The 16,931-nt window shown below is 42.2% G+C and overlaps 1 protein-coding gene across 1 annotated transcript in view; it reads left to right on the top strand.

Annotated features, from left to right (window-relative positions):
* The window catches only part of PDIA5 (protein disulfide isomerase family A member 5), a 151,004-nt gene that overhangs the window by 104,076 nt on the left and 29,997 nt on the right, over window positions 1–16,931 (top strand). Inside the window, exons 12-14 of the mRNA XM_075933121.1 lie at window positions 3,213–3,283; window positions 5,952–6,115; window positions 8,346–8,476. Coding sequence (XP_075789236.1) covers window positions 3,213–3,283; window positions 5,952–6,115; window positions 8,346–8,476 — 366 coding nt within the window. The remainder of the gene's footprint in view (window positions 1–3,212; window positions 3,284–5,951; window positions 6,116–8,345; window positions 8,477–16,931) is intronic.

Raw genomic sequence — 16,931 nt, forward strand, 5'->3', positions numbered from 1 at the left:
GACAATGTAGCACTTTAAAGACTAACAAGATGGTTTATTAGATGATGAGCTTTTGTGGGCCAGACCCACTTCCTCAGATCTGAGGAAGTGGGTCTGGCCCACGAAAGCTCATCATCTAATAAACCATCTTGTTAGTCTTTAAAGTGCTACATTGTCCTGCATTTTGCTTCAATTGATCAGAGACTGCCCATTTCTGGGGTAGCTGAGTAAACAGGTCAAGCAATCAGAGATGTGATTCAACAGCTCTTTATTTATGGGGGGTGGAGTGGGGGCTGGAGGGGGTGGATAACACAAAATGAATGAAGTTCCCTATTCCTATAAGTAGAGATTAAATACTCCAATTAAATAAATCTGTTTGAGTAGATGTCAGTGGGAACTGTCCGTCCCTCCCAGAAAGCTGTTTGTTTGCAGGATTTCTGCAGTGGGAAATAAATCACTGTCTGAGCCTTTTGCATGTTCTTAAAACCATATTCTTAAAAACGGGATGAGCAGTGACTGTGGTGCTGAAACAGAAACTTCTTTAGGCTGTTCCAGATATTTTCTGAATAGAATTTCACCTCTTTGCAAATCACATCTTGTTCCAAGCTCAGCGCTCTTGACCTTCTGACTGCAAAAGCTCTTCTAATAGCTCCCCCAGGACAAGGAGTTTGAGCTTCAAGACCAGCCTGATACTGCCACTCTAATGGCTTTAAAACTTATTTGTTTTGCTTGCATTGAAAATGCCTCATGGTGTCAACTATAGCAGATAGGGCTGTGCTGAATTGTTTCATAGATAAACTTAAAAAACAACAAATGGTCTGGTAGCACTTTATAGACTAACAAAACATGTAGCTGGCATCATGAGCTTTTGTGAGCACAGCCCACTTTTTCAGATGACCGGAGTTTTGAGTTTAGGATGTGCAGACCCAAAATAAATAGGGGAGAAGGGGGAAGGAAAAAAAAGTAAGGGGGCGGGAAACAAGGAGCAGAGGGTATGAAAATATCAAAGAGAAAAACAAGTAGGCAGAACTGATACTCTATAAGCACCTAAATATTGGATAGTTAAAAGAAGCAGGTAAGGCTCATAGGATAGCAATTAGATAGGAAGGGTACTAACACAAGAATCTACACAGACGAAGAGCTGTTGGCACCTCCATTGAAAGTTAGGTTGATAATGTCCCAGCTATGCATTCTCCATTGAGGAGGTTATCAGTGTGAGAATTGAATTTGTGGATGAATTGTAATTCTGAGGCCTCTCTGTGTATTTGTCTTGTAGAATTGGTTTGTGACAAGACTGCCACCTGGAGAACTTTTAAAGAGTGATTAGGTAGTTTGAAACAAAAAACAGGACTATGTAGCACTTTAAAGACTAACAAGATGGTTTATTAGGTGATGAGCTTTCGTGGGCCAGACCCACTTCCTCAGATCAAATAGTGGAAGAATAGGTAGTTTGAAGTGTTCTCCAACAGTTTTCTGTATGTTCCCTTTACATAGATCTGATTTGTGTCCATTGATTCTTTCCCGTAGGGACTGTCCAGTTTGTCCAATATATATATAGCAGTGGGGGATTGCTGGCATTTGATGACATAGAACAAATTACTGGATATGCAGTTAAATATTACACTGAAAAGTAGCGATGTAGACTCTGTGCTGGGCTTTGAACCTAACGTAACCACAATTCTATCTGTCATGTGTGCAGACACGGGTGTCTGGCCAGGTTCTAACATCATGTTCATACTTAGAGCCAGGACTGTTTCGTGTTGACTTGATTCCCTTCAGAATCTCTCCACTGGGCTTCATCTTTATGTGCTTGGTCTCGGTGCACTCCTTGGCAATGGTTTAAGAATAGTCCTGCTGCTGCCTACGCAGCCTAGAAAACGGCTTTTGCTGGAGCCATCTTGAAATGGACATGGGACTCTTTTTTCAAATACAGTCTTCAAAGCCCGGTTTAGACAGGGTCTTTGAGTGGCTATTACAGCAACAAACAAAGGAGAACAACAGAACTGACAGAAACCTAGGGGAAAATAAAGCACTGTATGGATTTGATCACCACCAGGTATCTAAATGAAACACATTGCTTCTGTAGCACAGTGCATCAACTGCCTTCCGAGTTTCTGCCTGTTCACAGCCGTTGATAACAACCAGTTCCAGTGCTTTCAAGTTCTTGCCCCATGACAAATGCTGGGCCAATCCTATTCTGCTTTTCCCTGGCCAGAAGGAACCTACTCTCTGTTTGCCTGTTCTGGGGGGAATGGATGGAGCTACATGAGTGCAATGAAGTGGACCATTCTGCAGGGTCATACGCATGACTCCTACGGATGCTTAGGGCTGAGTTTTCATGTCCTGGTTTGGTGCTTACCCTAGCTCTGAAGATCTCGGCCTGCATGGAGGGCTTTGGAAGGGCTTGTAGAGGAAGAAAGCAGCTTCAGACAAATTGCTTAGGTGTACACGAGTCTGTTTGATCACCTGAACGTGATGTGCCTTTTTACCATGTTACAATAGAGATTCTTAGGTAAGGCTTTTCATCCAGAGATCTGAATGGCTTTGTGTTCTGCGTTCATACAACAGAACGGAGTCCGGGTTCATGCTTAGGGCTCCTAGGGTCTACAAGTAATAAATAGTAACTTCACCTGTGTGAAGTTATTTCAGTTTTATCTCCATTTACAGGCCATGCCTCCATTAAGAATACATGTGTTGGTGTAATTACATGGAACTGATGAAGCAGGTGCAAATCCCTAATGTATAAAGCGGGACTTGTGTCACAGCAGTGTAATCTGCATTAAATTGTTGACTTAAGATGCACCAGTAAAAGCTTAACTTTAAGATGGTGAAGTCACATGGTTGCATGATTCCTCTAAATGGATAGGAATTTGGAAACTGAGGCAAGACAGGTTGAGTGACTTGACTAAGACCACATGGCATGTCAGTGGTTTGGCAGAGGCTTTGTATCCTGTACTTCTGATCCAGTTCCAGAATCTTGCAGCATGTGTGCATTGCATTTTTTTAAACAATCTAAATTCTAGTGACCATTTGGTAATTATCCTGAATGTTGTTAAAGCTTTACAAATGAAACTTATTCTGAATTTGAGTAAATCTCCGCCACATAGTTCTGGACATCGGCAGAGGCTGGATAGATCAATGACTAACAATGATTCTTGGATTTGGAGCTTCACTAAAACAAACTGCCAATATCATTGCATAATACGGAGTTTAATTCGGGTTTTCTCTGGCAGGGTGTGGGCACTGTAAGAAGATGAAGCCAGAGTACGAGGAGGCCGCAGAGATGCTTCATGTAGCCAGTGATGTAAGCTCATTTCCTTTATTTCCCTCTTTTCAAAAAATCCATGATAAATACTAGTAGTAATAAAAATGACTTTTCCATCCCTCCCTGCAACAGTTTTAGCTGTTCTCATCCTCCCACAGGGCCCTTTGAGATGTGCTTCCAAAGTACAGTCTCATCGGGAATGCATGAGCCTTGCCAAAGCGTTAGCAAGAACATTCTGTCTTGAGCGAAAACAGAATTGCCAAGTGATTATATATTCTGCCGTAGGGCCTTATTTATATGCAATACGATCAAACCCAAATATAATGCGGAAATGTTTATTTCCCCATTAATTAAAGGCCTTGTGTTAAAGGAAAATTAAGAAAACAGAGGGGGGTTGGGTTTCATTTATGGTGTAGAGGCAAAAGCTTAAAGGTCTTGTGTCCCCTCTTGCATACATTGATTTTACACTGGCATCACGCCACTGTACATCAGTGTAACTGAAGGGAGACTCTTAGACCCAGCCATGATGCTGATTCTCGTTGTACAGGAATGGTCATTGTAGCTCAGACACTGCATGACCAGGAGACACAGGTCTTGTCTCCCAGTGCAGTAGGTCCTTTTTTGATAAAGCCCCTTCCAAGAAGTCCGTCCCAAAGAAAGGAGCGTCAGCGAAGGAGCCATCTGAACGACGAGTAGTTATTTGGCACAAGGGCGGATTGGAGTTGCCGGAGCAGACCTGAGGGGAGAAGGCACAACGATGAGAACGGGAGGAGGACTTGAAAGGGAGATTCAGGAGCTCTTTGGGGGGATGTTGGAGGAAGTGGGGGGAATAGATGTAGGATAGAATGATGCAGCCGCTTAACAATGAGATGGCGGCTTGAAGTTGATACACAATGGCTACGGCTACACTGGCCCCTTTTCCGAAAGGGGCATGCTAATTTTACAGGTCGTAATAGGGAAATCCGCGGGGGATTTAAATATCCCCCGCGGCATTTAAATAAAAATGTCTGCCGCTTTTTTCCGGCTTTTAGAAAAGCCGGAGAAGAGCGTCTACACTGGCCCCGATCCTCCGGAAAAAAGCCCTTTTCCGGAGGATCTCTTATTCCTACTTTGAAGTAGGAATAAGTAGGAATAAGAGATCCTCCGGAAAAGGGCTTTTTTCCGGAGGATCGGGGCCAGTGTAGACGCTCTTTTCCGGCTTTTCTAAAAGCCGGAAAAAAGCGGCGGACATTTTTATTTAAATGCCGCGGGGGATATTTAAATCCCCCGCGGATTTCCCTATTACGACCTGTAAAATTAGCATGCCCCTTTCGGAAAAGGGGCCAGTGTAGCCGTAGCCAATGTGAAAAGAAGCCGGAGGAGGGCTTCAGTGAGGGGACTGGCATGGTCAGAGTGGTTATTTTATCAGCAACACTCGCTACTGATTGGCAGGGCGCAGGAGGTGGTGTGGGAAGCCATGTAGAAGAGGCAGGGTTGCAGTACTGAAAGCAAGCACTGACCAAGGAATGGACGGTGAGTTAGTGGTAGGAACGGAGACAACAGGGTACATTTGTAGAGATGTCATAATGGACAAAATGATTGCCTGAGTATTAGGGCAAGGGAGAGGAGCATGTAGCATCATAGTGACAGGCTGGGGAGGGGCCTAGGAAAGTGGCATTTTTAGCAGTGGCGGAGAGTAGATTTCAGTGGAAGGGGTGAGGATCAGGAGCTCGGATTGGGCTATGCTGCTTCTCAGTTGGCGGTAGGGTTGTGGGACTGGACAAAAGGGAGGGTGGGGTGGAGTGGAGAGTGGGTTCTGAGAGTGAGTAATAGAAGGGTAGAGAGTGTATCAGAGCCACCCATATTTAACAATTTACATGGTAAAGGGAAAATCCTGCTCCTGCCTCTGGCCATGCAGAACAGAAAAATTAAGACGGTCCTGGATTTGGGGATGAGAGTTGTGCAACTAGACCACCCTGACACAGGCCAAATCCAGGGTTACACAGGCAGGAATGAGGCAGGGCCCTCCAGTGCATGTGCCTGACAGCAGCGTTTCTCAACTGGTTGTACGAGTACCCTTAGGGATACTCGAGAGAAATCTTGGGGGTACGTCAAAACAACTGAGATTTGGAGAGAACTGAATTTTTGTTTTACGTTGTACAGGATTTTATCATTTTTGTACTTTTTATGCCCCAAAATTTAATCGCCCACCTGGATACGATTACTTTGTTTTAAACAAATGTGTTGCAATGGTAGAAAAAATGTTTGTGTGTCTGAAAACTGTAGGTATTGGGGATACTTATACATTTTTTTAAAGGGGGTATTTTATTAAAAAAAAAAGTTGAGACACTCCTCAGCTCCCTTGTGGCGAGGGCCGAAGATGGCCCCTGCAGCCATTGGGCTGAAGTAACTCTGGCTGAATGGCTTCACAGCCACTCAGCCAGGAAAGGAGTATTCCTCTCATTTGTCCCCCTTCCTTGACCATAATACACCTGGCCAGTGTTCAACTAGGCTCCTGATGCTAGGTGTGAGTAGCAGGTTGAGCAGCAAGGTCTTGTGTTACTTTGACTGTATGACCTAGTAAAATATATCCCTCTCTTCATAGGGATATTGGGAGCAGCTGTGCTTTTCAGTATGCACATAGTGTGCAGTTGGAGTCTAAATCTAGACTGTCTCCTGACTAAGTGCATGTGATGCCATGGTTTGCAGTCGGCTTCTTCTGTTTCAGAGTCCTGATGTCCTCGCAGCAGTTGACGCTACTGTCAACAAGGCAGTGGCAGAGAGATTTCACATCTCGGGGTTCCCGACGTTGAAGTACTTTCAGGATGGCGAGGAGAAGTATACTCTGCCGCATCTCAGAACTAAGAAGAAAATCATTGACTGGCTGCAAAAGTAAGTTGGATAAGTTTTGAGGTTTCCTCCAGGTTTCTGGCTATTAGCCAATGAAGAGTCCTTTTGTGAACATGTAAATCTTAAACTAAGGTTCATCTCCTATTTAAATCCCTGACTCTCAAAAACAAATTGAATTCCTGTACTAAAAGCCACACATGGAGGTGTTCATTATTTTTTAATATATAAAAAAAATTATTTGCTATGTTTTTTTTTTTAAATACATGCCCCTTTAACTCTTTACCAAAAGAAATATTTTAAGAGGAAGGAGAGAGGCTATTCTCAGTAGTGACTGATGGAAGAACAAGGAGCAATGGTCTCAAGTTACAATGGGGGAGGTCTAGGTTGGATATTAGGAAAAATTATTTCACTAGGAGGGTGAAGCACTGGAATGAGTTACCTAGGGAGATGGTGGAATCTCCTCTGTTGAGGTTTTTAAGTCCCGGCTTGACAAAGCCCTGGCTGGGATTATTTAGTTGGAAGTGGTCCTGCTTTGGGCAGGGGGCTGGACTTGATGACCTCCTGAGGTCTCTTCCAGCCCTAGGATTCTATGGAAAGTGTCTCCTAATCTTCTCTCCTGGAAGGCAAAACAGTGGCTCAAACAAATAAGATTAAATTTGCTGAATCTTCTTTCTTTTAGCCAATAATTTTCATTGTTTAGCAGCCAAATTGTACTCTTTTCTTTTCGGAGTCCTTTCTGACCATCAAAAATGGCATCTTTGCCCATATTTACTTTATTCCTGTGTCTTTATTAGGAGATGGGGTAAAACACACGTTGTATGTTGAGAAGAATGTATCTCAAAGAGGGAAGAACTGTTGATATGATGCTTTCTCAGGGACTTTGTGTTTGCTATATTGTGCCAGATTATTTGTTGAGGTTTCACTTTTACCACTTAAATAAGATGTGAAATAAGGCATCCAACCTTGACTTTTGAACAGGAGAGTTTGGTTAATAATGCTTGACATTTTTATTGTATTGTGCAAGTAAGTCTCTCTAAGTGCCTGCCTTCAAACTATTAATTTGGCCTTTCAGCATTGTTGTATGGAAAGTAAGTATTAGACACATTTTACACTGGGTGCATTGAGGGGCAGTGAGATATGGCCACGTTTAAACAGGAAGTCAGTGCCTACGAGGAATACGGACTCCCTATTCCTGCTGTATCGCTGCACGCTCTCCAAATGGGGGCCATAGCTCCACTGAACAGTTTACATCATTTGAGGGTCTGGCCTCCATGTACCTTTCCTTTGTTAGCAGCTGGATGGCACAGCAGTGATAGAAATATGGTTGGTATCTAGTGAATGCCCTTTAGTAGAATTAAAATTCTGAGTTTTCATTTGTTTTATCCGTAGCCGACAATATTTCAAACAATGTCATTCAAAATGACAGAAAATTGAGGAAACTGTAGTTTAATACAGCAGTGACAAATGAAGGTCTTGATAGTAGGCCTTCACACTGATGATTTTATATAAGTAATCACTTATTTAAGACACAGCAGGAATGAATCTGAGACTTGTCCATGTGGAGGTAAATAGCAAGAGATTTCTAGGAATATGCTAATGTACAGGATCGCTATTAGCTGGATGTTGTATGCAATTGCAATTGATACATACAATTATCTTTATTAAAATTTTACGGTTCACTTACATCTTATGCTCCAAAATGGGCTAGTGTTGATTATTGTATCCTGGTTTTACTTTTAGAATGTGTATTTCCCAGCCTGTCTTGGAACACTTGACAAAAAATACACATTATGGCAATACACACAGTAAATATTTTGCTTTAGTGGATATGATTCTGTGTCAGTTGCCTTTTGATTTCACCTGCGGCACCCTAATGTTCTATATGCATGCCTATAAACGCTGCTTTACTGGTGTGACTAGTATGAATCAGAAAACCTTTTTTTCAGTGCAACCTTTGTTTTTCTAACTGTAAACTCCCACAGTCATTTTAAATGGTTCTGGATTAAAAGTCCACTCTGACATATGTGCTGAAATAAAGCTTTTCCTATATTGAACCAGTCATGTTCATGAGACTAGGCAGAATCACAAGTTACATTTTTCAGAAATCAGTAAAAATTAACTCTTGTCCTTCCTGTTGGTGGAAATGGGAAGTGCATTTTTCTACTGCAGAAATAGCCATAGGGGTCTTCTAGCACCCTTTCCACAAAGCAATAGGTGACTGAGCCACAAGGCCTCTTCACATGCATCTAAAAAAGTTTTTCTCCTCCTCTAGCCCACAAGCACCACTTCCACCTGAACCAGCTTGGGAAGAAAAGCTAACAAGTGTTCTCCATCTAGCTGGGGAAGACTTCAGGGAGTCTTTGAAGAAGAAGAAGCATGCCCTTGTCATGTTTTATGCCCCATGTGAGTTGATGTGTCTGTTTACCATATAGCTTTTGTGTAGCTTCTGAAATCCTGTGCTTTTTGTATATACTTTTATAAAGAGTCGGTATCTGAAACAAACCTCCAGATCTGAACACCCTACACTTGTATAACTTCATATCTCATTCTGAATTTTATTGCTTGGACTATTCCTAATATATTTTATGAATCTGTGGGGGGAGTCAGGCTGGGGGAAAGGAACACCTTATAGCTTTCACCCAAAGACTGACAGTATTATAAGGGATCATAAAGGAGACCGATAAATGCACTTTCTGTTTGTTCGTTTTCCTCTGCTGCATTTTATGGCCTATGTAACAAAACAGGATCGCTTATAACATAGCGATGGATGCAGAGGGTCTGGTTTATTAGTATATTACTCCAGTCAATTTGCCGTGGTAGCTCCAGTGAAATCAATGGGGTGAATCAATTGCTAGATAGCCCAAGTCTAAATTCTGATGGAACCATTTCAGGAGTAATCTAAACCCACATTTTGATCTCTACCTGGAATGTGAGTCCAACTTGAGCAACTTCATCAGCAGTTCACCTGTAAACGAGCTCTAACCAACTTCCTTGAGAAGTCAAAGTAAGTCTTCCCAGTGAGATCAACAGAGATTTGGATCATCCCCTTTTGTAAATCAGATGAGCAAGGTGAGGAGAGAGCCAGTTTCTGCTACTGTTTTGAATAACTCTTTCAGAAGTGTTCAGTGCTAGAAATGCTTCCAGCCAGCACTGGTGGTTGGCCTTCTTCCTGATTTGCATTGTGCTGTTTAAATCAGCAGAGGCATCCCTTCCATTTTCAGTATTATTCATCATTCAGTTTAGTCTTGGGGAGGCGTTTTGGTTTGTGCTAGGGGAAGGTTGTTTAATATATTTTTAATATCTATGGCCTGATTTGTTTTAAAAGGGTCTTGACCCTGCCCCCACCCAATTTTGCATGCAAAATACTGTACCATAAGATGACTGTCTCTGCAATTAATGGGTAGCATTTAGCTGTATAATTATCTCAATCAGATTTGTTCCCACACAACTGGAGACTGTTTTTTTGAGAAATCAGGCCCTTAATGTGTAATCAGGCAGGAAAAACAGCTCCTTATTTAACTTTTCTGTAAGAAAATTAAACATGAATGCATTCTGGGCTTCTGTGAAGCCCTGCTGGATGTGGGTCGCAGAGAGAAGGGAATTCCTAGGAGGCTGTAAAAGAAAGGGGAAAGAGATTTAATCCTTTTTCAACTCCAGTTCCCACTACCTATTGAGTAAAAATTGCCCCTGTGCCAGGAATTTCTGATACATGGATCCCTATTGATTAAGAATGCAATGTATTTGCTTTTAAAATAAATGTAATAGTAAAATTAAGGTATATGCCATCGTTCTCTCCAGCTAGTTCATTTTCCCCGAGCTTTCCAGTGTGAACAGTATCCATGGAGAGGGCAGAGATTCTTCCCCCAACCCACACTGTGCATGTGTGTGACTTTCTGATCCTCACATCACGCTAACAAAATTTAAATTCAATAAAAACTATTAAAAAGCATTTAAAATATTTAGTTGTAACATCACTAAAGGCATGTTTTAGAGAGTTATTAATATGCAACTCCAGTGATCGAAAGCGTGTGGCTGGTCACTGATAATTTTATTTGTGTTTGGATAATACCTTACGCCATAAGAAGTCTGACTGAAGTCAAGAGGGCTACTTGTGAAATAAGATACAGATCTCATTGTGAGCAAGGGTGTCACAATCTGGCCTTAAGTGTGTTATTGGGTTGGCATCAATCAATCAATGCTGTTTGATACAGTTGGATTACTTTTTACCCAAAGTGTGTTGTAAAGCTACATTCCAAGTGGTACCTGAGTCTGCAGAGAGGATAGATTGATTGATGTTTGTTAAATATCCTGATGGGACTTTTTATGATTTTGGGCACTCTAAACTAGGTTTTCCTTTCAAAAGAAGATATGCAAATTCGGCACGAATTTGCATATCTTCCGATTGCTTTTTCGAAAGAGGCTTTTTTGAAAAGGCAAGCAGTCTAGACATGGTTCTGGAAAAAAAACCAACCCTTTTTCTAAAGAATCTTTCTTCCTCAAAAAATGAGGCTTACAGTGTACTTTCGAAAAAGGGTTTTTTCCCGAAAGAATCACGTCTAGACTGCTTGTTTTTTCAGAAAAACCTCTTACTAAAAAGGGATTGGAAGAAGATATACAAATATCTTCTCTCGAAAGAAAAATGCAGTCTAGATGCCCTTCAAGAGTAACTGAATTTCTACCCAGTTTCCTATGTCCAGGCTGTCCAGTATTTCAGTAAATTTTTTTGTTTAATGTGTGTCTGCCTGTGTGTGGAGGGGGTGTACACACATGCACGCAGCAAGCCTGCACTTAGTTAGGCGTGGTGGGAAAGAACTGATGAATATTTTAAATCTCTGGTTGCAGTAAGAATATTATTAAGGAAACAGAACAGTACAAATTATCCTATACACAGTTGGCCGCTTTTCTGCACTGACAATGTGCCTTCTGCTAAATTCAATAGATTATCTTTTGTTTACCATTTCCTCGATCATGGGATTTGTCTGTGCTCATGCTTGCCAATTAACGTTAACTTGCTTATTTTAGTGCAGAAGGAGCACAGCTAAAATTGCTAGGCCTCATTAGATCAAATAATATTCTTTCTCTATTCAGCCCCACATCCTAAGGTAAAGGCAATCCATTTGTATGTTACTGTATTCCAGAGGTGGGCAAAAATTTTTGACGGGGGCCCACTCCAAGATTTTGGAAAGTGGTCGAGGGCCGCACTCTTCTTTGCTATTAATGGAGGAGATGTGGGGTCTGGGATGGAGGTTGGGTGCAGAAGGGAGCTTGGGGGTAAGGGACTGGGGTGCAGAAGGGAGACTGGAGTCTGGGAGGGAGTAGGGATGAGGCAGGTGATTGTGACCTAGGACAGGGGACTGGAGTGCAGGGGTTTGGGATGTGACGTAGGGTAGGAGACGATTGTGATCTGGGGCAGGAGATTGGGGTGCCAGATCTGGGAGGGGGGTATGGGTGCAAGAGGGGGACAAAGGGTTTGGGGGATGCAGAGAATTGGGGCAGAAAAGGGCTGGGATGCTAGAAGCAGGTAGTGGCCAAGAGACTTACTTGCCAGCTGCCAAACTAGCTGCGTTTTTGCACAAGGATGCAGGGGAGCCTGCAGGCCTGCTATATTTTTCCCAGGCCTGCTATATTCAATGAGTGGTCTATAAAGGGGCTTGTATAATCATAATAAATAATAATTATTATTAATGTTGTTGTTGTTAAGTTTTTATAAGAATTGTGAACCTCTTACATGATTTAGACTTTGGATCTAAGTCTGTAGGTTGAATGTTCTGATCTTTCTAATGCTTTCAGTTAGACGAATAAACCTCTAGGCAAAGGCTCAGGCATTTCTGCCTTTTGGAAATAATTGCTTGCATTATAACCCAACACACTTACTACGTATATAGGAATCTCTTCACTCCTCAGAAGTACAGCCACCTGTGGGATGGGAATGCAGCAGTGTCTGAATAGCAGCAACCTTCGCAGTATTTTAAACCAGGAAATGAGGCGTATTGAATTGGACCAAATCTACAGGGGGAATTTAGGTGGGCAGTGCAGAACTCCCCCGTTAAGAGTGTGGCCAGGACATGCAGGCTAAGACCCTTGTGCTTTCAAAAAGTGCCATCAGCTCTTGAATGATTCTGAACGCATACCCAAGCCCCTTGAAGTCAATGGAAAGACTCCCAGTGATCTCAGTAGACTTTGGATCAGGCTGTATTGAGGAGCAAGGTTTTATGTTTCATCCAAAAGATGGCACTTCTTGCAGTGTAATGACCCCTAGTCTATGGGCTTTTAGTCATTATTAAGTCAGTGAAGGTGCCCCACCCACTATAGAAACAGTGCTACTTGCAGTAACTAGGTTTTCACTCATTTTCCATCCTGGTATGAAGCTGATCCAACTCAGAGCAGTGTGGTTCTGTATGGCAGTAGGCCGTATGGCGACACGTGGCATTATGGCTGCAAGCCCTTTCAGCAGCCAGTTGGCTATAACATAACATGTTGGCATTGACGTGTCCCTACTGTCGCACAATAAACCGTGCACGATAAAAATCAGTTGCTGATTAGCTGTCAGTGTCACAAAGGTCAAACGGATTGTCACAGAGTATCATGTCAGTTGGGGGAATGTTTTGCTGGGTAACGCCCAGTGAATCTGACAAGAATGGGTCCTATGGTTTATTCCAGAGAATAGCTTTCTGGAATGATCTTCTAGTTAGGATTTCTATTAAGGGGTTTTCTGCAAATATGAAAGTGTTTACAAAAGGAAAAATACACCCAAGACCATTTTTTTTTCTTTCAAACAGAAATATCGTTCTTTACAAGATGAAAACTAGCATGGAAACACTTTTCTTTATGGATTATCATGGAGGTCAACATACACCTCCAAGAAGATTTTTATAGGAAAGAATCAACCAGACTGGGAATGGGGTTGGCTTGTGATGGTATAGTCTTAGATCTTTGGCATTATTTTTTTTATTGGTCAGTTTTAGTGCAAGGGTTTGGTGTTTTCCAGACCAATTTGATTTCTTGTCTTAAAAAGTACGAAGAAAAACACTTTAACAAATATGTCTTGCCAGGTGAAACAAGAAGTAATAATGAAGGGGGAAAAAAGTTCACTGTTCCTTTTAGTAGCTTGTAAGGATGGTTGTTGCCAATGCTATTAACTTCCCAAATGGCTTCAATTTGTAGGGCTCAACAGCATTCACAGAATGGGCATTTTTAATAGGTAGCTGAGAGCTGATTTCCAGTTTTTGCTTGACTAATCAGCAGAGAAACTTCAATTTAAGCTCAAATTATTATTGTCTGCTGCTCAGGTTCATTCTTTAGTCGTGTTGCAGCGTAACCCACGGAGGGTGAGCAAAGATGACCCAGTATTAATATCTTATTAGGGACCACACTCTTCTAGAAAAGTTAGGCCATTCATCTCTTCTTTGGCTTTTGCTTATCTCCTAAAGTTTCCCCAAACTTGCATTGTTTTTGTGGTGTAAGTGAGCTAGAATGTGAAATCTGTCTCTGAAGAGTTTGGGGTAAGATTTGAATCTTGGTTAAAAGAAAATGGCTCTTAACATTGCTGGAGGTTAGTGGCTGGTATGCTTGGCAGCAGGTCTTCTCCTGGTAGTGGTGCAAACACATTTTTCAGGCTGCAAAGGTCCTTATGAAGATGTACTTTGCCTGAGAGGTATTGCCACCAGACATGCCAGGAATTCCTCAGTCTGCTTGTGCAGATGGGGACACTACTTTATATAGATAAGGTCAATTATTTCCTGTATTTCTGTGCCCATCTCATTGATGTTCTGTGAAACACTGAAATCTGCAACAACCCCCTCACCTTCCCCCCCCCCCCCCTCCAAATCTGGAGACTTTGCTAGAAACAAAGATCAGCCTTTTGCCTTATTACCTGCACCAATTATACCCCTTCTCCCCCCTCAGATCCTGACCCCCGTGGCTTTGTCTTATTTGTATAGACACAAATACACAGAATGACACAGCTGAGCAGGAAGCTGGTGTGCGGCCATGGAACACATTTGTGTGTAGAAGCTGCTGTGGCTAATAACACATAAGATCAGATCCCGGCCCCTACTACATCCCTTTTGGGCTTCTTTAGGGGCACAAACAAAGCCAGGAAGGTGCCCTAATAAGATAACTGAAGATTTCCCCTTCCCAGTCCCTTTGCAGAGTAATCCTTAGCTGGTATGGAGCTGGCTACATTCTACTATCACTTCTTTGTCCCTCTCATGTCGGGGGTATAGTTGGAATCTGCTGTGCTGCGGCGATCCCTGTCTGGGGTAACAGCAAGACAGCATGCCTTAGAGCAGGGACCAATGGGGAACTAGTTCCAGGATCGGGGAACTGTAGAATTCTCTCTTGTGGCATTCCTAACTGCGTAGAATTAAAGGTTGGTTTATGCTGAAATTTGAGACTGCTTATCTTTTGTGTAAAGGACTGGTATTTATTTGCCCACCGACTCTATCCCTGCAGAGTAACTGCATAAGGATGTGTATGCATAAGCCAAACTCTTTCAGGAGTCTTCATTACAGAGGTATCAATTTTGTATTATCCCCCCCCCCCCCCACACACACACACACTATATGCAAATTACCAGCTTCACACAGCAAAGAATCCCTTTAAAGGCAAAAGTATCTCCAGGAAGATTTTACTGGCTGTTTACTGTGAGGAGAGGAAAATATCCAGAACCTAGATCAAAGCCCTCTGATGATGATGATTCAAATCCAGCGGGTTTATACATTTCAGAGTTTTTTGATTTATGTGAGTTCTGCCTGTAGCTAGTTTCTCTCTGTCCATTAGTAGGGAACTTGCTATTTACTCTCATGCCAGTCAAGTATCTGCTTATTGGTGTAAGTAGTGCGGATAACAGTGCTGTCCATAGAATCCACTAATGGTCTATTTTGCTAATGGATGAATCCATAGAGGCTTTCCTGATCAAGGTGGCGTAGCCATTGCTACATTCTTTAGTGTTCCTGTCTGAGGACCATAATTAGTATGGACAGAACCACTTTTAAAATCATTTAGCCATTACTTCAGAACTTACGAGTTATTTTAATGGACTGAACACAGCAGACAAAAGAATGTGAGGAAGAAGCTGGAAATATAGCCGTGGCATTAAACCTGAAGATAAATTAGCCGAGTTCATGCTCATAACGCCCTCTTGTTCTCTGAAACAGGATTCCTACTTAAAATCTTTAATAACCATAAAATGTTACCAGTGATTTATTTATCAGCAGGAAGATTACCCATATTATGTGACTGGCTATGCTAGATCAGAAGTTTTCAAAGTTGGGTTGCAGGCCCATCCAGGTAAGCTGCTGGTGGGCCACGAGATGCTTTGTTTATCTAAATGCCATAGACAGAGCCTGACAGCTCCTATTGGCTGCCGTTTGCCATTTCCAGCTTTGAAAACCCCTGCGCTAGATACCCCCAAATACTACCTGTGATACAAAGATTTGAACAGGGAATATTTCAGACCGTTAATATGCTGCCCACCTTTTGAACTCTCTTGACTTTGTGGGGTCAAGCTCATATGAAGAAATGTTGTTACTACTTTTTTCGGATAATATCAGAATGCTAAAATACGCCTGGTGTGAGCAGGTATAACTTTGATCCTGAGGAAAAACACCAAATGGTCTGGTAGCACTTTATAAAGGTTAGTTAACTCTATCCCCTTATATTTTCATCAACAACTAGCCACGGGCATCACTGTAGGACTTGACTTTCTCACTTCCCAATTGTGCCTACAAATCTTGTGATCGCGTGGCAAAATCCCATTGTTTGCTCATTCAGTTAAATGCAGCCACAGGAGGGTAGTTGGAGTTAATTGTGCCTGCCAAATCAGAGGCCAGGTTGCGGTCTGTTTCTAAAATACAGCTTCAGGAAGCCATAGACTGCAAACATGCCACTGGGAACTGACAAAAATGCAGGGAAAATTCAGGTTTTCTGTGAATGAAACAGCAACTTTAGTCTGGCTTTTATTTCAACTCTTTTCTGTTCTAAACCAGCTCAGAGGTGCTTGCTGTACATCTTCACGTTTTGCAGGATTATGTGTCAAGGGTCAGAATTATTCTCATGATGGTGATAGTCCACTCTTTAAAAAAGTCACATCATTGTGGCTGCTGTACGGGGAGATCCAGCTGAGAAATCCTCTGTTAAATTCTTTCTTTTTCCTTCACGTCTCCAGCCCCAAATTCCAGGGAACCCATATCTGGACTCTGGTGTTTTTTTTTTTTTTTTTTTTTTTGGTCAAAGCTCCCCACGTTTTTTTTAAAGGCAGCAATTTCAAAGGGTCTAGTTTTTATGCAGCACCTTTGCACTCTAGGTATCTCAAGTGTTTGACAAAGTAATGAGATAAATACAGTATGCAGACAGTAAATGCGTAGGCAGAGCTGTAGCCATAGTTACCTGGATGTCCTTTCAACACGCGATATGCACGCTCTTTGAACAAGTGTGCTTCAAGGGTTAATGATATTCCGCTGCCAGTAGGAGATTCGGTGCCAGCTTCATACCGTATAGAATTCTAACAAGCTAGGACGTCAGAAATCGACAGGAGAGTGACCAGTGCAGTGTGCCAAACGACAGCAGTCTAGGAGCTGCACTTCTTCTCTGAAGACTGATGATCTGGTGAGGGGGATGCAAAGGCACTTCAGGAAGTTAGGTACACAGCTGCCACTTACTGTCACTGGTAATTGAATGCCTTTAAATATTCGTGGGAGTAGATGTTGGGAGTTTCCCCATTATACAGATCGAGTAGTTGAGGCAGAGAAGTGGAGACTTATCTGAAGGCACAGGATGAGTTGACGACAAAGCTAGGATGACAGCCCAGTAATTCCAAAATCTTGGTCCGCTGTGTATTTTGACAAATGATGTGGAA

Source organism: Pelodiscus sinensis, chromosome 7 (genome assembly GCF_049634645.1).
Source record: "Pelodiscus sinensis isolate JC-2024 chromosome 7, ASM4963464v1, whole genome shotgun sequence".
Taxonomy (NCBI): domain Eukaryota; kingdom Metazoa; phylum Chordata; order Testudines; family Trionychidae; genus Pelodiscus; species Pelodiscus sinensis.